Raw genomic sequence first — 23,279 nt, forward strand, 5'->3', positions numbered from 1 at the left:
ATGCTTTCTGGTAAGTAGCTTTGTAAAAAATACTGTAGTTCTACAAACTCTTGCTCTCTCTTTTTGTAACAACTTACCCTGGAAGATTTCAGAAGATGGGCAAGGGGGCTGCTGCTCCCTTACATGCCTGTGACTGAGTGGTGGGGCCAGATCTGAATAGTCACATCTCTAACTCCTTGGCTGCAGAAACAGATTAATTCTACAGCCTCAAAATTGCAAGAGAAAATTTTGTGCGTCCTAAGGGTTTGTGGAAACTGGGAAGCTAGACCTCACTGTGACAGAATACATGTGTCTCCATCTTCAAATCTTTGCTTCAAGGCGAAGGGACGGATAAATCAGACCTATGGCTATTTACTTTCAACTTCAAACATAATGTAGTATGTATATGAAAAATATTCCCAAAGGCACAATTCTGCCCTTTCCCTCCTGCACATATTGCCACTATTTTGAACAGCTCAACAATCAACCAATGCTGCATTGCTTCATTTAAAAACAGACCTTTTCATATCAAAAGTTTTGGAATTAAGAAAAGTTTTTAAATGACTTACCTCTGTGTTAATGGGTGGGTCAAACCAGCGATTTCCTCCAGACTGGAGTGTACATACAAAAATATCTTTGAAATTATATATTCCTTCTAATTTTTCTGTATCTTACTTATGCTATTGCAGTATACTTACCACATTTCAAATAATTTAAATTAAGGGTGAAAAAAATCACCCTTCTACAAAACACAATTAAAGACCTTGTCTCTGCCACAAGGACTTTACAATCTAAGGCCTGGTCTACACTAACCCCCAAATTCGAACTAAGGTACGCAACTAGTTCGAACTTACCGCGGTTCAGACGCGGTCCACACGCGGCAGGCAGGCTCCCCGTCGACTCCGCGGTACTCCTCTCGCCGAGCTGGAGTACCGCAGTCGACGGCGAGCGCTTCCGGGATCGATTTATCGCGTCCAGACCAGACGCGATAAATCGAACCCGGAACTTCGATTGCCAGCTGTCGAACTACCGCGGTAGTGTGGACCTGGCCTAAGACAAAGGTTAGATAAGTATCCACTGGGAGATCCAGAGGATGGCAATTAACTTAAAAATATATTAATGTAATAAATTGGGCTGGTGACTGACATATTACTGACATGGTAAGAGTCTGAAGCTTCATTTTTCTCTTAATTGGCAGTTGTTTTCTAATTTCTAATGAAGTAAACAAGAAACGAGACGAGACATTTCTAATTTGATCACTACTAAAACATGCTACTAAACATTTTAGTGTGAAATCAAGGAATTATCCCTTAGCCCTGAAACTGTTATACAAGAAAAACAAGGAGTCTACAAAAGAATTACCAAATTCACTTATCAGTCAATTAATAATTCACTCGTACTGAGGGCTATGACACTTCTTTGCTACAGAGTTCTGGATTATGTCCAGGGATTTAATAGCCTCACAGTGTGACATCTTGTGGGGGTGGCAGTTCCTTTATGTCACTGTCTTCAGCAGCAGCATTAAATCCAACCTCTCTCTTTACCGCACTGTCAGTTCTGACACAGTGACCTTATTGTCAGGATCAAAGTCAGCTGATGTTAAATTTTCTAGCCAAAGTCTCATCTTTTAACCTTCTATATATTTATCACGCTCTTCCACTGTTATCCAATAATATCCTAGAAATTAGTGATAGAAAAGATTACCTACTTAGTTACCTCCCCCACACCCCCATAATGTGCTAGGTCATGTACGGGTGACAGATATAAAGACAGACCCTGCTCCAAACATCCTACCATTCCAGAGAAAGAAAAAGAAGACAGGATAAGATGCACTGGAAGACCCAGAGGAGAGTGCAATCTTAGATATATTTGTTTTGTTTTCCTGATCTCATTCTCTTCTCATCTAACATTGGAATAAAGAAGGTTTCATGGAGAGTATTTGTGGAGGCCATGGAAGAAGTGCCTCTGGGGGGGGAGGGGCAGGAGGGAGTTGAAGAAGAGGATTAGAACATGCCCATTGGGATGGAGAAGTCCTCCCATGCAGAGAGGACAGCACAGAGAAGGCAAGAAGATAGGAGGGAGAAAAAAAATGAACAGGGCGTAAAGGCAGATGTGCAGAGGCTGCGCATGGTGCAGGGTGGAGTTTTGAGGGAGACAGGCAATTTAAACTTTATATGGTGGGTAAATGGTAAGGGATGAAGAGGACTAATCAACAAGCAAAGGAGATATCAATTTAGCATCTCACTTTGTATGGGCAGGAGAACGATGCAGGCAGGCAACCAGAAAGGAAGGCAGGAGAAGATCAAAAATATGTAGAAATTGAGACAAAGGAAAGGTTGATTTGTTTTTTTTAAACAAAAGGGAGAAATGGCAAGAATTGCTTACAATTTGGATACTTGGAGAGGAGAGGGAAGAATTATAAAAGACTTTAATAGCTAAAACAACAGAGATTAAATCCCTGCTTTAAGTGCAAAAGACTCAACTCAGCTTTAACTATGGAGCTACAGCCAGCCCCTCACTAACAAACAGAGAACACAAAATAAATTATGTCATTTTGTATTTAATTCAGTAAAATCTTCCATTCTTAAACATTTACATGGAGCAAACCCAGAATTTCCAATCTGCCAAACCACTGTGCTGCAGAAACCAGGGGGCCTGGCCACAGACTTTGTATGATGATAATACTGTGACAGGGACCAGAATTTCTCCCTTAATGTTTTCATTTTACCTCATTTCAGTTGCCAGACACCATTGCTAATAAATAAGACATTATCATTATTAGAGTAGTTTAACTGTACACAATTTTAAGAACTGATGCAGTGTCATCATGGTGGGGGGGGGGAGCAAAAAGCATAAATATAAAAGTCAAGAGTCATATCTTTTAAAAGTAACATGACTTATTTTCTCATGTTATTGCAAATACTGTGCTTCTCCTAATTCTTAAAAAGTTCTTTTTTTTTTATGGGTTGTCCCCCCACCACCATCTTGAGGAAGAAATTCCACTCAGAGAAGAATTAAAGCCATAGCTGAGAGTTTACTGGGCTGGTCCTTTATTTCTCAGCAACATCACTGATGAGCTCCTGCTTTCTAACAGCCTCCCATGCCGTCCATGGATTCATTTGGCAGGTCTCAAGAATCAATGTTACAAATTTTTCCATGTTTTAATATCATTTGAAGACTCAACTTAGTTAAAGGCCTATGGGTTTAATCACAATTAGCTGATATAATGCTGGATGTGATTTATCCTGGACTGTGCAGGATTCTTCACAACCGTATTCAGATATGGTAAAACTATGTAGTGTAGATCAGCCATAAGGGAAACTGGTTCATCCATTTACCATTACAACCATAAAAAAAACTCTTCATGTCAACCGTCATCAATATTTACAAAAAATAAAATGAAAAATTACAGAATTTGACTCCAGTAACAAACCTACAAAAATGCAACAAAAGGCCCCTACTACAATCTTCAAGCTCTTGTACTGAACTCTACTGCAGGCTAAAATCTTATATCATTCAAAGTGAGTGAGAGTGTCAAAGAGGTCATTTGAACCCACAAATGTGTGAGATAAAATTGCTATTGAAAGAAAGCATAGAGTAAAGTTGAATGAATGATGTAAACAGAGTATCTATGAAAGAAACAAGATTTTCAAAACCAGCTTGTGAGGGTTTTACATAGACCAGGAAGCCTTCAATCATTTTGATTTCCACTATCATATCTCTAGGGTTGCGCTTATGAAATCCTTAACTTCCCCTCACTTCTAGTAGACTTTTTTGGTTAATATAAAACACATCCACTACTAAATGTCTGCCTAGAAAAAGATCATTAGGCAGTTGTTTTGATTGTCTGATCAGAACTGACCAACATTGTCACCTTTGACGTACTGTTTTTCTGAGGAGCACTTGGCAACTTGCTTATATGCAACACAAAGGAGTAACCATCATGGTCACCATCACCACAACATGCCAGGACATCAGGATTTGCCATCCACGGTTCGGGCTCTTTTAGCCAACCACAAAAAAGTCAGACAGAATCATGGTGATCATCTAGTCTAACCACCTCATAACAGGCTATAGAACATCCCCAAAATAATTCATATTTAAACTAGAGAAGATGCTCTGACCTGACCAGATGGGGGAAAGGAATCAGTTAACAATACCATCTGCACTGCTGTACCCTGCACAACTCTAAGACATGAAGCTACATTTCCTATTACTCACTCCTGAGTGTGTCGGTTTCCTCTTCTGCTTTTTTCTATCTATCTTTCTCTTTCTGTCTAGTAAGAGTCAGTTTAGACAGCCAAGGGAAATAAATCTCTATTTGAAACGCTTTGCTGCATTCCTTTTGACAAGCTAAAAGTGATAACTAGCAGCCTGATCTGAAGTGACAGGTATGCTAGTCACAGACATGCAAAAGGAAAATACCGTATATACTCGTTCATAAGCGGAATTTTTTCAGTTAAAAAGGGAAGCACCAGAGAAGGGGGTTGGCTTATGAACGGGTATAGAGAGGGGAAGAGGTGGGACACAGCCCTCCCCCCCAACAGAGGGGGCAAGGAGGGGCAGCACAGCCAGCAGAGACAGAAGGGAAGAGGCGGGGCCAGAGTCTCTCCTCTTCTGGCCACGCTGCTCCCCCCAGCCTCCAAAGCAGCTGCAGCTCCAGGGCTGGCAGGCTGCGTCTGCGCCACCCAGCCCGGCCCGCCGGAGCAGGCTGTGGCCAGGCCAGAGGCATCCTCCCCTGCCCTGCCCCACCTAAGGTGGGTAGGGATGGGATGGGGAGAGTGTGGGGGTCACGGGCTAGGGGTGGGGTCATGTGGGGGGTGGTCACAGGGTTTATTCCCCTGACCCCCAGCTTCTCTTTCCCCCACCCCCCAGATTTCTCTGCCAGTTGTTCCCTGCCAGTTGCTGTCCCGGCCCGTCAGGGTAAGCAGCTGGCGCGCCGGGACACATGGACAAGGGGGATCCAGTGGACATAGCGTACTTAGATTTCCAGAAAGCCTCTGATAAGGTCCCTCATCAAAGGCTCTTACGTAAATTAAGTTGTCATGGGATAAGAGGGAAGATCCTTTCATGGACTGAGAACTGGTTTAAAGACAGGGAACAAAGGGTGGGAATAAACGGTAAATTTTCAGAATGGAAAGGGGTAACTAGTGGTGTTCCCCAAGGGTCAGTTCTAGGACCAATCCTATTCAACTTATTCATAAATGATCTGGAAAAAGGGGTAAACAGTGAGGTGGCAAAGATTGCAGATGATACTAAACTGCTCAAGATAGTTAAGACCAAAGCAGACTGTGAAGAACTTCAAAAAGATCTCACAAAACTAAGTGATTGGGCAACAAAATGGCAAATGAAATTTAATGTGGATAAATGTAAAGTAATGCACATTGGAAAAAATGTTCTCTGAAGACGTCCACACAGTGTGCAGCGGCAGTCAAAAAAGCAAACAGGACGTTAGGAATCATTAAAAAAGGGATAGAGAATAAGACGGAGAATATATTATTGCCCTTCTATAAATCCATGGTACGCCCTCATCTTGAATACTGCGCACATATGTGGTCTCCTCATCTAAAAAAAAGATATACTGGCATTAGAAAAAGTTCAGAAAAGGGCAACTAAAATGATTAGGGGTTTGGAACAGGTCCCATATGAGGAGAGATTAAAGAGGCTAGGATTTTTCAGCTTGGAAAAGAGGAGACTAAGGGGGGATATGATAGAGGGATATAAAATCATGAGCGGTGTGAAGAAAGTGAATAAGGAAAAGTTATTTACTTGTTCCCATAATATAAGAACTAGGGGCCACCAAATGAAATTAATGGGCAGCAGGTTTAAAACAAATAAAAGGAAGTTCTTCTTCACACAGCGCACAGTCGACCTGTGGAACTCCTTGCCTGAGGAGGTGGTGAAGGCTAGCACTATAACAGAATTTAAAAGAGAACTAGATAAATTCATGGAGGTTAAGTCCATTAATGGCTATTAGCCATGATGGGTAAGGTATGGTGTCCCTAGTCTCTGTTTGTCAGAGGGTGGAGATGGATGGCAGGAGAGAGATCACTTGATCATTAACTGTTAGGTTCACTCCCTCTGGGGCACCTGGCATTGGCCACTGTTGGTAGAAAGGATACTGGGCTGGATGGACCTTTGGTCTGACCCAGTAGGGCCGTTCTTATGACAATTTGTTTACTTAGGTTTACCTCTGTGCCTACGGACACTCGAGGTAAACAAACCATCTCAGCCTGCCAGCGGCTTATCCTGATGGCCCGGGAGCCAAAGTTTGCAGACCCCTGAATTATAGGGTCAGCTTATGAATGGGTCATAAAAATTTGCCATTTTTACTTATCCATTTGGGGGGGGGGGGGGGGGGAGGGAAATCAGCTTATAAATGAACCGGCTTATGATCGAGTATATTGTATTAGATTGTTCTTACCGTATATTTTTCAGGTCTAGTGGAGTAAAACTAGGCTCCAAGAATGGATAACTGGGTTATGCCACATGGCCTTCCAGCGATAGAACTGTAAGCATCAGAGACAGACACTACATTCAGTACAGGGATTACCATGGCACCAGTGGCTCCATGGCGCTGGGCCCACACTCAGAAGGGGCGTATAACGCTCACTTCCTCCCCTCTCAGTGCGAGAAGCAGCACACTGGTTACCGCGGCGCCCAGCCTCCAGCCCCAGAGAACACCTTACCCCCCAACCCCGCAGGCTCCCCACCCCCCCGGGATATGATACAATGTATCAGGGCCCTGATACAGTGTATCCCCCTGCCGTGACCAGAGACAGGCAACAATGTTCCAGACCAGCTCTCACCCTCTGCCTGCAGGGATCTAGCCTAGGAGCTGAGAGCTCAAGGTACCCCAGGAGCGGTAGTTCCTTGGCCAGCTCCCTGCCTGGAAAGCGGCCCTGAAGCAAGAAAGGAACTACATCTCCCAGCATTCCTTTGGCTGCTATCAATCAGAAAGGGAGGGGAAGCTGCCAGGGCTGTTGAGACCCGATGCACAGAGCTTGCTGTGAATGGGGAAATGCTGTGAATGGGGAACATGTAGGCACAAGGAGTAAAAGACTTCCCTAGATTAGATTAGGAATGCTAGTGGCTTCAGCTGTCAGCCCCCAAAGAAGGAATTGCGTGGAATGAATGGACAACGTGCCTCTATCTGAAGCCTAGCAATGTGGACCTAGTATGTGGACCCCACCAGGAGAAGTTAAAATGATAAGTCAGGAAGGGAATGCTCTACTAGAGGACCTGGGCAGTTTTAGATACCAGGCACGCAGGAGGATGATATTCAGTTTCCACTTCTGAGCCATGGAAGCAGAAATTGGCTTTTCCTGTCCAGATTTATCTAACATTCAAAAAGGGAATCTAGCACCTGCCTTCCAGATTCAAACTCAAAGTTCAGGAGCGCTCAAGTTCAATTTTGGCCACTCTGTTACTTCATTTCTCCCAAGTCAAATACTGATCCACTGTAATTTTCTGTAGAAAAAGTAGGATAAAAATGAGCAACAAATGTTGGCATCTTCCCCATGCTAACAAGGACCAGAATTGCTATTTTCAACAACCATTATCCATTTGTTTAGTTTTGTTTCCTGTAAAAACATGAAAAGATGACAAGTTCTCCACAGAAACTAAGATTGCAACAAACAGCAAAGGCACCTCAACTTTTCCTCATTAAGTGGGACAGTATTACAATATGGATCTAGATATCCTCCAATCACACAAACTGAAAATTGTTCCACTTTACTGCCGTTCTGTAACCATGCAGGAACCAGTCCTGTGTTCTGTGCACATCCAAAATTCCTACTAAATTCAGAAGTGCCCTGCTTTTGTAACCATACGACCGGCTATTTTCAGACCTTGTAAGCTAAGCAGGTTTACATTTAGTAGTGGAGTGGGAGACCTCTCAGAAAAAGTTACGTGTTGCAGGAGGTGTTGATTATTCAGTAGGTAATGTGAGACCCTCCTGTTTACAATAGTAAACCAGTGCAGCAGCGTTTCAGAATGCACTGTGCTCCTAGAACAGAGGTGGGCAAACTATGGCCCGCGGGCAGCTCCTGCCCAGCCCCTGAGCTCCTGGCCGCGGAGGCCCCCTGCAGTTCCCCCTCCCCCGCAGCCTCAGCTCACTCCACCATCGGCACAATGCTCTGGGCGGCGGGGCTGCAAGCTCCTGGGGCAGCGCAGCTGCAGAGCCTGGCCTGACACGGTGCTCTGTGCTGTGCGGTGATGACAGCATGGCTGGCTCCAGCGCCACCAGCCACTGGTGCTCCAGGCAGCACGGTAAGGGGGCAGGGAGCAAGTGGGGTTGGATACAGGGCAGGGGGCGGGGCGGTCAGAGAGCGGGGAACAGGGGGGTTGAATGGGGGCAGGGGGCCCCGGGGGGGCAGTCAGGAAGGAGGAGGGTTGGATGGGGCGGCGGGAGGCAGTCAGGGGCAGGGGTTCCAGAGGAAGTCAGGGGACAGGGAGAAGGGATGGTTGGATAGGGCAGGAGTCCGGGGGGGGGGGGCAGTCAGGAAGGAGGAGGGGGTTGGATGGGCCACCGGGGGGGCAGTCAGGACAGAGAGAAGGGGTGGTTGGATATGGCAGAGGTCCCGGGGGGGCCGTCAGGAATGAAAGGAGGGGTTGGATGGGGCAGCGGGGGGCAGTCAGGGGCAGGGGTTCCAGGGGCGGTCAGGAGACAGGGAGCGGGGGGGGTGTGGATGGGGCTGGGGTCCCGGGGGGGCTGTCAGGGAATGGGGGGGGTTGGATGGGGCAGGAGTCCCCGGGGGAGGGCGGATAGAGGGTGGGGGCCGGGCCATGACCCTCTCCCCTAACTGGCCCTCCATACAATTTCCGAAACCCCATGCGGCCCTCAGGCCAAAAAGTTTGCCCGCCCCTGTCCTAGAAGCAAAGAACCTCATCTAGACTTTATACATAGTCTATTAAAGACAATGAAAAAGACTCCTACTGATTTCAACAGGCTTTGGGTGGAACTGGTTATACGCTGGGATAACTCCACTGTCTTCATAGGTTCCTGGTCCCACTGCGGAGGGGGGCAATGTGAGCTTGTTACAGAGCTGCTGCTCAGGGATGGGGAACCTCCTGGCGCCCCAGCTTCCAAAATCATCCAGGCTGCACCTTCTGCACGACTATGTGCTAACTGATGGGTTCATGGGAAGTGGGGGGCCCTACTACAGGTGATGGGCATCTCAGGTACTTAAAGCCATATGTAATGGGACTGTTGTCCCCTTACTAAAACTCAGTGGGGGTGGTTTGGTTGGCTAGCTCCCAGCATCAAAAGAAAGGGGAAGGGTCGATGGGAAATCAGGACCCTGAGACTGACAGTCCCCAGGAACATTGGGGAGAAGCCAATGCTCCAGGTCAGCCTGATTGACAGGGCAGGCAGGCTAATCAAGGAGTCAGGAGGCCAGGGGGGTCCCGTTCTCTGTGTGAGCTGGAATTGCCTGGGTCAGACAGAGTGGGGGCTGAGCTAAGGAGAAAGCAGGGGCCCAAGCTGGGCTGGGGAGCAGGGCTGTGCCGACCAGAAAAGCAGCTCAGGGAGCAGGTCAGTGCTGGGAGCAGAGTTACAGAAGCAGCCCAGTGAGCAGACCTGTGCTGGGGGGCGGGGAGCTGCAGCAACCTGGGCCAGAGAAGCAGCCCAGGGAGCCGGATGCAGAGCAGCAGCAGCAGCGCTGAGGCAGTGGAGCTGGAGCAGTCCAAAGCCAGGTGCAGTGAGTAGCTGGGGAGAGTGAGGGGGGACCCTGGGCAGTGGGCCCAGACCAGGGAGATGCCCCCAGCCAAGAGGCCTTGCAGGCCAGACTTGGAGGGGGACTGTAACCCTGACGGGGCAGGGGCGATGTTGGGAAGAAGAGTCCTGCCACCTAAAGCCTGAGGGCATGTGGCCACCGCCAGAGCAAGTATCCGACCCGCAGCATCCCTGCAGCACAGCCCGGGTATGAGAAGGAGGCCCGGGACTTATGAGGAACAGACTGAATTTCCCTTACATTCCAGAGACACTGGTTGTGATGTCCCCGTGCCACAGAGTGGGGTGACGGGTTTTCCTTTAACCTTTCCTGTTTTTTCCTTTTTTTTTTTTTAATTGATTGCTGTTTAATAAATTGTATTTGCTTTGAACTGTATGTAATGATTAGTGGGTCAGAGAAGTGTCCAGAGCGCAGAAAGCACCCCGGAGTTAGGACAGGGGCTAGGGTGACCCAAGTGACCACGACAAGGTTGGGGGTCAAGCCCCCCAGGAATCCTGAGCCCAGCCTTGTTGGGGTTACGAGGACTCTGCCACACAGGAGAGTGAAAGGGGAGCCCTTGAGATCAGGCAGGGGAAATGGGAGTGAGGACTCAGATCCTTTCGCTAGCCTATCTCACCGGGGCTGTGGATAAGCCAGGAAAGTTCCCCACAATAGCGGGACCATTCACCCGCTTACACATAGCCGGGACTCCCCGGAGTAGGGAAGCACCTAACTACAGAGTCTGCAGCTGCCTAGGGCCAGCCCTGAGGATTGAGAGTCTCTAGTGCTGCCGTTGCAAAGTTCAAGCATGCTCAGCCTTGGCATTGCCACCCCTCCTGCGGCTAGTTGCTGCAGCTGTCTAAGGCTGGCCTTTGGCAATTGGACGCATGGCTGTAGCCAGAGAAGCTACATGTGGCTCTGTGACTACCAGGGGACATTAAGCTAGGAGCAGACAAAAAAACTGGAGTTAACCTCAAGGAACAGAGGTCACCAGTGTGAAAGGAATGTCAAGGGGAGCAGGGAAAGAGGAAGCAGGTCAGGCTTGTGGGGAGAGAATAGGACCAGCTGGCTGTGGAGCATGTCCAAGATAGAAGGGAAACAAGCATGGGGAGAGGTGGTGGTGACCACGTAGTGGAATAGCATGTAGATGGGAGCAGAGGGAGAAAGGCTGGTGACTTCAGGTTCCCAGGGGCTAAGTGCTCACTGAGCCAGGGTTGGGAGAACGTTGTTTGCAAGTGGCTTGCTCAAATGGCAGGCTGGGGGAGGGGTTTGTCAGAACGGATCAGGTATCTGATGGCTGTGGTACTTTGTTGAGCGGAGGCCAGGACCACATACAGTGACTGGTGAAACAGGGTGGTACTGGACACATGTCTACCAAACTTCTGAATGAGGAAGGAGATAAATCTGTGGGGAGTTTCCCCTGATCACTATGAAAGTTCTGCTCACTGTGGACACTGGTAAACTCACATGGGTAGTTCAATAAGAAAAACTGGGGCCTGAGGTAACTGTGTATGGCAATACAAATAGTCTTGCAGAGGTGTATGAGCAAAATGAAAAATGTCTCTGAGATTCAGTACTGAGTTTACTATGGTGCCAATAGCACCACCACACCAGCCCCATGCTCAGAAGTGACCCATAACGACTACATGGGGGCCCACAAATATGTTTGGTGCTTGGCCCACAAAAGATTAATCTGGCCCTGACTACATTCTCCTACCTTTTGCTATTATTTTCTCTCTTCCCTTTTGATCATGTTTTGTCGTAAGAAGAAACAGATTTAGACTTTTAACAACCAAATGTGAGAGCCACTATTTGAAAGTGACAACTCCTGTCAAAAATGACATTTGATGCCCTCTGGCAGACCATCAAGGGTTTTTCAAAAATGTAATAAATAAAGTAACCTGTGATAACATCCTAGAAGTTTTATCTAATCCATGCAACAAACCCCAGCTTCATGTTGCCGTAACCACACTACTAAAGAAGCCTGAATCTAGTGCCCTCTGGCATCAGATGCTCCTGTATCAGTCACAGGGTAACTGCTTTACAAATGTATTCTATCTTAAGTACTTACCAGGACAGTTCAGGGCAACTGCATCTATGTTTTCCTTTACTGGGTCAGTATTGGTACCCATTCTCAGGCTTCCAGCTCTGAGCTGTTGCCTTTCTTGGGTGGAGACCCTAGTCAGAAGGGAAGAGAGACAAAGGTATCTCCAGCCTGAACAGTTCCCTGTCTTCAGTGTGTTAGGCCTGGTCCCCACTAAGCCCCCACTTCGGACTAAGGTACGCAAATTCAGCTACGTTAATAACGTAGCTGAATTCGAAGTACCTTAGTCCGAACTTACCGCGGGTCCAGACGCGGCAGGCAGGCTCCCCCGTCGATGCCGCGTACTCCTCTCGCCGAGCTGGAGTACCGGCGTCGACGGCGAGCACTTCTGGGATCGATCCGGGATCGATTTATCGCGTCTAAACCAGACGCAATAAATCAATCCCAGAACATCGATTGCCTGCCGCCGGACCCTCCGGTAAGTGTAGACATACCCTTATTCTCAGCAAAAGTGAGTCTACATAAATAGGCCTCCTTACTTCTCCTCTCAGACACCACACACAGTGTAATTGCCCTTAGTTATCAGCTACCACACAGTTCTTCCTAAGCAAACATATTTTATTCTTAAGGTAAAAGCACTACAGAGAAAACATAACAATAAAAAACCTACATGTAGGCTAATAAGCTTACCAGAGATCATAAATGGGTCAGTGTCAGTCCTTCCAACTCTTCCCTAAGGATTGGGGCCCTCTGTGGACTGGAGGTCCTGTCCATTTGCTGGATCATAACAGAAAGCCCTGAGCCTGTTTAAAATTTAAAAATCTTCTCTTTGTCTGACGGTCACTGGAGAATCCAGTTTGAAGCAGTATATGCAAACCTCTACAGGGGGTGTCTTCAAAGGGCTGATAACCAGAGGAATTACATTAGCACACCCCATCCTCCTACATGAATTACATATAATCTCACAATAACACATAAGCAACTGCATTTTAATACATTGGACCCCAAACATATTAAACTCAATTCAATCAGGTTTGTCCAGGATATTGCCATCTGTCACACTTACATGACTCCTTTTACCACAAAAGGTATCTAAGCACCTCACAATCTTTTGTGTATTTATCCTCATAACAAATATTACACAATACTACTTCCCTAACTCCATTTTACAAATGGGGAAATTGAGGCACAGATCAACCAAGTAACTTCCCCGCGGTCATACAGGAAAGGCTGTGGGGGTGTAAATAATTGAACCCAGGGTCTCCAAAATCTGGGCTAGTACTCTAGCTAATGGATCATCCCTTGTGTGTTCTTCAGTTATACTCTCAGTTTCTGCCTCCACAGGAGTGGGACACGGAGCCCAGTTCCCAAACTGACCCTCTATGAAGTGAACTATTGTATGCTACAAGAGTATCATCCTTCAACGTTATTTTAACAGTACTTATGGGTTTAATTTCAAATGTTTATACCAGAATACACATTATAAGCTGAACAATACTCCTGTTTACATTATTACAGTGTCACTGCTTCCACACTGGACACTCAGCTCATTTCAATCCAGTACAGTAAAAGGAACTATTAGGATTCTTCTATTGACATGCCATTAATATAAGACAACGCCATTCCAATAACAATGTGCCAGATCTGATGACCTGCGAGGAGCAAAGTCACAACTACCAATATTTTGCCAGAACATATTCTATGTAATTGAATAAATTGATAAAATGTTTATCTAAGTCACATTATCTCACTTGCCAGGTGCTGAACAATGTTTTGGAAATAGCATACTCAGCCCCTGGGAAGAGAAAGTGCCTCTTGTTGCTCAACAGTTCACTCTCCAGACAACTCAGAAACACTAGCATCTTACTTCAGCAAAATAAATGCCATAACTTCAAAGATGAGTAGTAGGAAGCAGAACGGGGATTCCTGAGGGCTTCAGCAAAGATATCCTGCCCTCTTCCCACAAGGGTCTGTGTATGAGAGTTCTTCCTAGGGGAGGGATAGTTCAGTGGTTTGCGCATTGGCCTGCTAAACCCAGGTTTGTGAGTTCGATCCTTGAGGGGGCCACTTAGGGATCTGGGGCAAAATCAGTACTTGGTCCTGCTAGTGAAGGCAGGGGGCTGGACTCAATGACCTTTCAAGGTCCCTTCCAGTTCTAGGAGATGGGATATCTCCATTAATTTATTAATTTATTTTATTTACAATTACTGTACGGTAAGTTAATTGCTTTCTCAAAATTTCATTTCCCTCTCAAAAATCTGTTTAGAAAAAAAATCTCGTGTGTTTTTTGGAGAAAGTTTTTGTAGATTTGTAGATTTTGATAAGCATTACAGAAAATGTGCCTGTTTTTAGTTGTTCTGTTATAAATAAAATATTAATATAGAAAAGTTTAAATATACTTGACCCTAGATCAGGAAGAATTCTACCTCTTCAACTTCTGCTATCCATTTCTGTGGCTTTATCTTATGAAATCCATAACTTCCCCCTACTTCTAGTGGATTTTCTTTTTGTAAAACATGCCCAGTACTACATGCTTGCCTAGCAAAACTTAAAATTTTAACACACAGTACTGTCCCATAATGTGCAACACCAGTAGAAGTGCAAAGTATTGCACTACTTTCATTAAATGCATGAAAATTCAAGAGGACATCACTTAAATTCACTGAGAGCCTATAAAATTGTATTAAATAAATGAACCTGGAGAAGAGCTCTGTGAAAGCACAAAAGCTTGTCTCCTTCACCAACAAAAGTTGGTCCAATAAAAGGTATCACCTCATCCACCTCGTCTCGTAAACAAACACGCCATATAAAAACAAAAGCATAACAATGGGGGAAATTAGCATATCCTCAAGTTATGGTTTTCCAGTGTGCTCTGTCATCTATATGTCTATCTTTTATGTCCCAGTCATCATTGAAATTGGCTTGGTGATTGGGGCCTCATATTGGAATCTTTCGTGGGAGGACACGTTTTTACCTTGCATGTTTTGTTTAGCACTGAATACACACGTTCCCATAACAAATAGTAAGACATTACAAGCTCCAATATCACATTTAATTAAAACAGTTACAATTCTCGTTGCCATATATACTACATTTAAATCTATTCCATCACTGAAAGTAAAAGCAAAAGAATTTTTATTTATTTATTCTGGATCTTACACTGTAACCTACACTGGTGCTTTTATTGCTGTACAACATTTGTGACAGTTTTCTCTCCCCTCAGGCAGATAACGTATAACATACATTGGCCCATCTGGCTTTGGCTGCAGCATCTATTTTCTCACATTGGTATACATTTGATTTGGAATCCAATAAATATTAAACAAAATGAAAAAAAATTTCAGGTAAAATTTTCAAGTGCATAAGCGAATTAGGAGCTGAGGGATAGGTCTACATTACAGATTTCTGCTGGCACAGCTATGGCGGTCAGGGATGTGAAGAAGAATGATCCCTGACAAACATAGCTGTGCCAGCATGAGTCCCTACTGTAGATGCAGCTATACTAGCAAAGTTGTACTCTCACCAGTATAACTTGTTTTGCTGGTCTAGCTGTCTCCATACTAGGAATGCTTTGCCAGTATAATATACCAGTAAAGTGTTCCTAGTGTAGATAAAGCATAAATCTCACTGAAAAAAAATATATATATATCAATGGAACTTGGGTCCTGATCCTGCAAACACTTATGTACATGCTTAACTTTAGTACCATAAGTAGTCCCACTGACATCATTAACTTTACTACTAATAGTCGTAATAGTTAAGCATGTGCATAAGTGTTAGCAGGATAAATGACTTTTTTTTTTGTTTAGAAGATGTACTCTTCTTTAGTATAAACACACTCAAAAATGATTAAGGTTGCAAAGTTAAGTAAATGAGATCATTTAATTAAAGACACACAAGTGGGCTTAATTAAGTTTGCACAGGCAACCTTACACACTGGGTAAAGGAAGCAGTGCAAGTCTAAAAACTGCTCAGCCAATTAAGTTGCCTACTAACGTGACCAAAATCACAGGTCTACCGTGGCCACAGCATCCAATGTTACCATTTGTAACATACACCTTCCCAGCAAGCTACCCCAATACAGCTTCCTTCCTGGCCACCCGCCTCCCTTTTTGACATCCTGTGGAGGGACAAGCTTCAGAACAGGATGAGGAGAACACTACAGTTGGTTCAGTTCCCACTTTGGCCAATTTTCCTTCAATCTTTCAAAACAGATCTCTTAATGACATGTTATATCCACATTCTGTAATTCAAAATAATCTAGCAGCAATATTTGTGACACCACTATTTCCCTAATTTTGAAGTGTGTATGTTTATTAGCCTTAAACAAGGCTCCAAAATTTGAACCTTTCATTGATATCAGCTAAATAATAAACTGAAACCAACAAAAGATGCCCCATAAAAAGTGGCAACAAATTTAACAATAACCCTTTTATGTGATGCCATTAATGAGCACAAACAATTTCAAGTTCAAGCCATAGGACTGGAAGGGACCTCAAGAGGTCTTCTAGTCTAGTCCCCTGCACTCAAGGTAGGACTAAGTATTATCTAAACCAGGGATGGGCAAACTTTTTGGCCCAAGGGCCACATCTGGGAATAGAAATTGTATGGTGGGCCATGAATGCTCACAAAATTGGGGTTGGGGTTCAGGAGGGGGTTTGGGCTCTGGTTGGGGGTGTGGGATCCAAGGTGGGGCCAGAAATGAGGAGTTCAGGGTGTGGGAGGAGGCTCCGGGCTGGGGCCGAGGGTTAGGAGGGCAGGAGGGGGATCAGGGCTGGAGCAGGTAATTGGGGTGCAGGCTCTTGGGTGGGGCTGCGGATGAGGGGTTTGGGGTGCAGGAGGATGCTCCGGGCTGGGACCGAGGGATTAGGAGGGGGATCAGGGCTGGGGCAGGGGGTTGGGGCACTGGGGGAGGCTCAGGGGTTTGCCCATCCCTGGTTTAGATAATACTTGTCCTGCCTTGAGTGCAGGGGATTAGACTAGAAGACCTCTCGAGGTCCCTTCCAGTCCTATGATTCTACATCGCAAACCCTGACAGTGGCATGTCTGGATTCCACACATCACTTTGTAGGCACCCATCAAGTTGTGATGTCATGCTGCTGCGCAAAGCCTATTTGAGGCAGCATGCTGAAGTTATTCCATTGCACCAAAACATACCAGTGCAATGTCATGAGTCAGTAACAGCCAGGGCCACCCAGAGGAGGAGGTGCAAGTGGGGTAATTTGCCCCAGGCCCCGGGCCCCGCAGGGGCCCCGTGAGCCCTGGCCCGGCGGTGGTGCGGGTCTTCGGCATTTTTCGGTGGCGGGGGGTCCTTCAGTGCTGCCGAGGACGCGGAGTGACTGAAGGGCCCCCTGCCGCCGAAATGCCGCCAAAGACCCGGACCGCCGCCGGGTGAGTACAAGCGCCGCAGCTCCCCCGCTTTGCCCCAGGCCCCCTGAATCCTCTGGGCGACCCTGGTAACAGCCAAATTGGGCAAAGCACCCTCCCTACATCTCTCCTGCCCATCATGCTAGAAAGACCGTGTATTTCGCAAGGACAAGCTACAGCTCAAATTCAGTTAACTGCCAAGCAGGGCCGGCTCCAGGGTTTTGGCCACCCCAAGCAGCCAAACAAACAAACAAAAAAAAAAAAAGCCACGATCGCGATCTGCGGCGGCAATTCGGCGGGAGGTCCTTCGCTCCGCGCAGGAGTGAGGGACCGTCCGCCGAATTGCCGCCGAACAACTGGACGTGCCGCCCCTCTCCGAAGTGGCCGCCCCAAGCACCTGCTTGGTAAGCTGGTGCCTGGAGCCAGCCCTGCTGCCAAGAAAACAGAGTCAGATTTCTCGCTTCCTAACGCATGATTAATGGTGCTTACTCTTTGTGAAGTTCACTCTAGGGTTACACTGTCTGAACAGAGGCAGGGGAGGAAGTTAGCAAAGCAGATGGCCACATTTCGTCTTTCATTCACTGCACTGACAAGGAAGCCGGTTTTCATTGCTAGACTGGACACATCGGTCTGTCAGTCCAGCCAACGCTTTCTAACCCCTTGTCCAGCGGGCAGCAATTCGGTTGCACCGGGGCAGCCCGGGTCGGGGGCTGTGCTGGCGCGCAGGGCAAGTGGGCTCCCCCAGCCTGTCGCTGCCAGCACAGCGAGGGTGATCAGACAGCAAATGTGAAAAATCGGGACAAGGGGTGGGGGGGTAATAGGAGCCTATATAAGAAAAAGACCCCAAAATCGGGACTGTCCCTATAAAATCGGGACATCTGGTCACCCTACAGCACGGCACAGCTGTGTGGGGCAGGCGAGCCAGCCAGCCGGGGAGTTACCTGGGAAGCGTCTCTCGCCCTCTCCCCGGAGACTCCCACCAGCACGCAGATCTCCAGCAAGCCCGAGGGCAGCACCTCCTCCATGGCACCGGCGGGGAGCCGGAGACGAGCGCTGCTCCGCGCGGAGCCGCCCTCAGACTCTCCTCCTTCCCCAGGCGGGGGCGGGCACCTGCTCCCCCTCAGCCCGCGCTGCGCCGCGAGCTGCGTCCCGTCACAGCAGCGCACCCTGCTCCCCCGCCGCTCTACTGGGAGAGGGAGGAGAGAGAGAGACTCTACGGAGCAATCAGCCTCTGATTGGCTGTCTGCCCCATTCCTCGGGCCGTGTAGCCAATCGGAGCCGCCTGTACATGTGGAGACCGAGGGGCTTTTTCCTCCCTCAGGCGCGGCAGCCAGACCGCCCCTCCCGCACCACCTGTACACACGGAGCGGGAGGGGCGGGGCTCTGCGGCTGCCCCCGCCCCGAACGGGGGGAGTAGGGGGGAGGGGGGAGGGATGTGAAGAGTGACTGGGGATCAAGGCGGGCCGAAAGGGACCTGTAACCCAGTTACACACACACCCGTCCCCCTCCCCTCTACCCCGGCTCGCTCCTTCTCCTCCCCCACACGCGTATTAGGGTTGCCAACCCTCCAGGGTTTGCCTGGAGTCTCCCGGACTCTGCATCAATCGCCCAGTGACTATTGAAAGCAATCCAGGCTATTTTAAGAAAATGACATTATGTCATGATGGGGGGAATCTCTCGGACTAGTTTCAGTCAGAGTTGGCAACCCTAACACATATCCTTCCCACACACACCCCATGCTTATTCATCCCCTCCCCCCCACACACACACACCCCAGCAGGTTCCCTCCCAAACTCATACACACCTCCCTCTCAGCTGGCTCATCTCCCCACACACACACCTTACACCCCCCAGCTGTCTTGTCCCCACACACACACCCTTCCTCCCAGCTCGCTGGTCATCCCACATACACATCCTTCTTCCCCACCCCCTGCTGGCTCATTCCCACACACCCTTCCTGCCAACTGGCTCATCCCCTCCCCACCACTGACTTGTTCACACCCCACACACACATCCCTCCCCCAACTGGCTCATTCCCCCCCCCCACACACACACGCTTCCCTCCTCTCAACATGTCCCCCCCATACACACATTCCCCCCCCCAGCTCGCTCATCCTCCCCCACACACATCCTTCCCCCCGCTGGCTCATCCTCCCCACCACCAACTCATTCACACCCCACACACACACTTACAAACCTCCCCTCAACTGGCTCACCCCCCCCACCAACTCATTCACACCCCCCACACACTTACAAACCTCCCCTCAGCTGGCTCATCCCCCCCCCCAACTCATTCACACCCCCCCACACACACTTACAAACCTCCCCTCAGCTGGCTCATCCCCACTCCACCTATCCCTCCCCCTAGCTGGCTTGTCCCCCTCACACACACACGCACGCACACACACACACACACCAGTTCCCTCCCCTCAGCTAGCTCATTCCCCCCCCCCCCACACACACACATATCCCAGTTCCCTCCCCTCAGCTGGCCTGTTTCACACACACACACACACAAACAACCCCCTGCCCACTGGTTCCCAACACACACACCCCTGCCCCTTCCCCAGCTCATTCCCCCACATGCACACCCCTCTCTGCTGCTGGCTTGTTGTCCCCCCATAGCCCTACCTCCAGTGGCTCATCCCCCTCTTAGCTGGCTTGTTCCCCACATACATGTCCCTCCCCCCACTCTCTCACCCTAACACACCCCTGCTGGCTCTTCTCCACAGACACACCTCCCCTCAGCTGGCTCATTCCCACACACACACCTCCCCTCAGCTGGCTTGTTCCCAGGCACACCCCCTTCTTCCTGCTGGCTCATTCCCTACCATAGCCCTCCCCTTTTCTCCTCCTAGCTGGCTCATTCCCCCCCCCCTCCTTCCCTCCCCTCCCCTCGGCTCCTCCCCAGCCACATCCCTCCCCTGCTCATATTCCCCACATGCATGCCCCTCTCCTCTCCAGTTGGCTCATTCCTCACTCACATGCACACACCCCTCGCCCGCTCATTCCCCACACACATGACCCCTTCCCTCTCAACAAGCTCATACCCCCCATGCCCCTCCTGCTAGCTGGCTCTCCCTCCCCCCCCCCAAGGACATGCCCCTCACCTCACCTCCCCTCAACTGGCTGATCCCCACACACCTCCACCCCCATCTCACCCCCCCACACACACATAACCTTCCCCTTTCCTCCCCCCAGCTGGCTCGTTTCCCCCCTCCACACACACCCCTCTCTTCCAGCTAGCTCGTTCCCCCTACTCAACACCTCTCCCCTGCAGCTAGCTCATTCCCCCCCACCCATGTACATTTATCAGCCCTGGAGTTTTCATCAGGAAATATTTGGCAGCCTGAGCCAGTGGGAGCACACCCCCTACTCACAGACACCACACCAGGCCAACCCAGCAGGAGCACGGCTGCGCCAGGCAGACCAACACAGGGAGCGCCCCGCCCCCCGCAGACACTGGACCATGCCACCTGGCCCAGGGTAGTGCACACCCTTCCACAAACTCTAGGACGGGCTGGTTGACCTAGGTGGTGTGTGCGCCCATCCAGAGACTGCGCCAGGCCAGCCAACCTCGGGGAGAACCCCCTCTTTCACAGACACAGCTGCCTTAGCACGTGCCAGACACGTGCACTTCTCTCCTCCCCTTTCTTTCCTCCACATACACACACCCCTAAAAAGTATGGGGGTCAGCTCCTGCAGCAGGGGAAGGAAAAGACCCAAGTGTGTGGCTCTGGGCAACTATTCTTCTTTTACAAGAGTACTCGTATGTTGTTTCCATAGACCCCTTCTGGTCAGTATATGTATGGGGGCTATTGGAAGAGTTAATGAGCTGAACTGAAGTGTCTTCAACACAGTGATAGCATCCAGCTTTATGTTTCCATTTCATTTGGTATTTGAATGTCTTACCTAGTGTCTTGCAGAGATCTGGACCTGGATGAGGACAGCTTGGCTGACGCCCAATCCAGCTAACCCTGAGGTAATGTTGGCAGAGGTGAAAGTAAGCCGGTACGGCGTACTGGCAAGAACCAGTACGCCATGCCGAACCGCATCGGCTTCCGCGGCTGGGATTTAAAGGGCTCTAGGCTCCCCACCGCTGCGGGGAGCCCAGAGCCCTTTAAATCCCGCCCGCAGCTCGGCGCCAGGGCTGGGGCTGGGATTTAAAGGGCTCAGAGCTCCCTGCCGCTGCAGGGAGCCCCGGGCCCTTTAATTTGCCCCTGAGCCCTGGGGGCACCCAGCCACCTCTGCAGCTGGGAGCCCCGGGTTGATTTAAAGGCCCTGGGGCTCCTAGCCACAGCCGGTGCCCCAAGGCCTTTAAATCTTGAGAGGCCCCACCTCTTCCGGTTGAGGCCCCGCCTCTTCCGGATGAGGCCACACACCCCTCAGGACTCCGGCAGTACCGGTAAGTCCTGTAAGTTACTTTCACCCCTGAATGTTGGCAGATTGGGGAACCTAACAGGTAGATATGGTGAGGATTATGTGTGTCTTTTTAACTGAGGGTGTGTGGCTGATGTTTGAGGTCTATATTTGCAGTCAGTAGGTGTGGTTACACTCAGTGTTGCTGCTAAATGGTCAGGCAGCAGCTGTGCTTGGGATGGTTTTTATCGGTTGAAATCTGGGGAGGATATCACAACCTTTTCTCCGCTGTATAGACCCTGCTACCATCGTACCTTCATCACCTAAACTTTAGACTATTGCAAAGTACTCTTATTCAGGCTACACTTTAAATCCATTTGGATGTAAAGTTGGTACAGAAAGCTGTGTTTCTCAGTAGGAATGTGACACCAATGCTCCAGAATCTACACCCAGGGGAAGAACAGTTATTTTTTGTCAAGGTCTAGACTCCAGAGAAAATAATTAAAAAACAACAACAATAATGATAATAAGTAAATAAAAAGATTTCAGGGTCCATTCAAAAGTGTCTGATGGTCCAGATTTGGCCCGCAGTCTGCCTATTGCCTATTCCTGACACAGTGACAGTCTACTGGTTTTTAAGTGAAGTTTAAAGTGGCTATAAAGATTTAAGTAGCTAAAGACCTGCCAACTTGGGAAATGGCCTCTTTGTTCTTAGAATGCTCCTGTACTTTTGAATAATTTGAAAAAAATATTATCCCGTTGTATTATTCTGATTGCATAATGATTCAGCTTCTGTTTGGAGAGTCCCTTAGTGCTGCTTGGCATGTTCCTGTGGGTGTATAATGTCACAATATTCTTCACTAGTGTAAGCAAATCCATTTGTTCATGTCTGGATAGCAATGACATTATAGCAGGATATCCTGATGCCTTCATGATCCACTGCTAAATTTGACCATTCAGCAGCTGACCTTCTAGTGATCTGCTGCACACCATCCATCCATCTCCTCGCTGGTCATCCCCTATTACAATAACCTTCCACTATTCCTTCCATCATAACTTTCCCAAGGTTATTTCTGTCTCTACGCCTAATGTTACTAAAGTACGTACGTTTGCATCTGTTTTCCGAATCAGAGTCTTCAGTTCTCCAATATTTTTAACATAAGTTTTCATCTTTTTCCCCCATCCAGGAGATACACAAGAGTCTTCGCCAACACCACATTTCAAAAGCATCAAGTTTTTTCTTCTCAGCAGCATTAACTTCCCATGATTCACATCCATAAATAACTATGGAGAAAATTGGAGTTTTCACCAGTTGCAGTGTGGTACATTTCGAGCTGCCACAGTTTTTCCACACTTTCTTAAGGGAGGCCCTAGCTGGGCGAGCCATCCCATTAGTATAAACCACAGGATAATTCCAAGTAACTTTACAAGTTGCAAGAAGCAGAGCCAGTTACTGAATGCATGGCACTGCTGCTCCAGAAAGGAATGAGTCACTGACAAAGTCCACACACACAATAACACAGCGGAGGAAGGATCCAAAAAATGGAACCTGCAGCCCTTATGTACACAAGTTGTCCTACTGAAAACAGTGTGACTGTTTATAAGAGTAAGGGGTGCATGGTCAGGTCCTAACTCTAAACAGCAAGGTTGTTTTCAGGTTTGGAGCCCACCCACCCTTCCTCGCCCCATGATTATAAAACACAGGCAGTAGGAATCTCTGTAGGAATTATATCTGCATGCTTTCCTTTACAAGATTTTATTAATTGTAAGTTATTACACTTTGTCAAGGCTGCTTCCCCACTTTGAACTTTAGGGTA

General features: G+C 48.2%; 1 protein-coding gene across 1 annotated transcript in view; it reads right to left on the reverse strand.

The window, feature by feature from the left end:
- The window catches only part of DENND3 (DENN domain containing 3), a 78,614-nt gene extending 60,221 nt beyond the window's left edge, over positions 1–18,393 (reverse strand). Inside the window, 2 exon segments of the mRNA XM_065399595.1 lie at positions 18,045–18,272; positions 18,274–18,393. Coding sequence (XP_065255667.1) covers positions 18,045–18,272; positions 18,274–18,393 — 348 coding nt within the window.
- Positions 18,394–23,279: the final 4,886 nt, after the last annotated feature.

This window comes from Emys orbicularis, chromosome 2, assembly GCF_028017835.1.
Source record: "Emys orbicularis isolate rEmyOrb1 chromosome 2, rEmyOrb1.hap1, whole genome shotgun sequence".
NCBI lineage: Eukaryota > Metazoa > Chordata > Testudines > Emydidae > Emys > Emys orbicularis.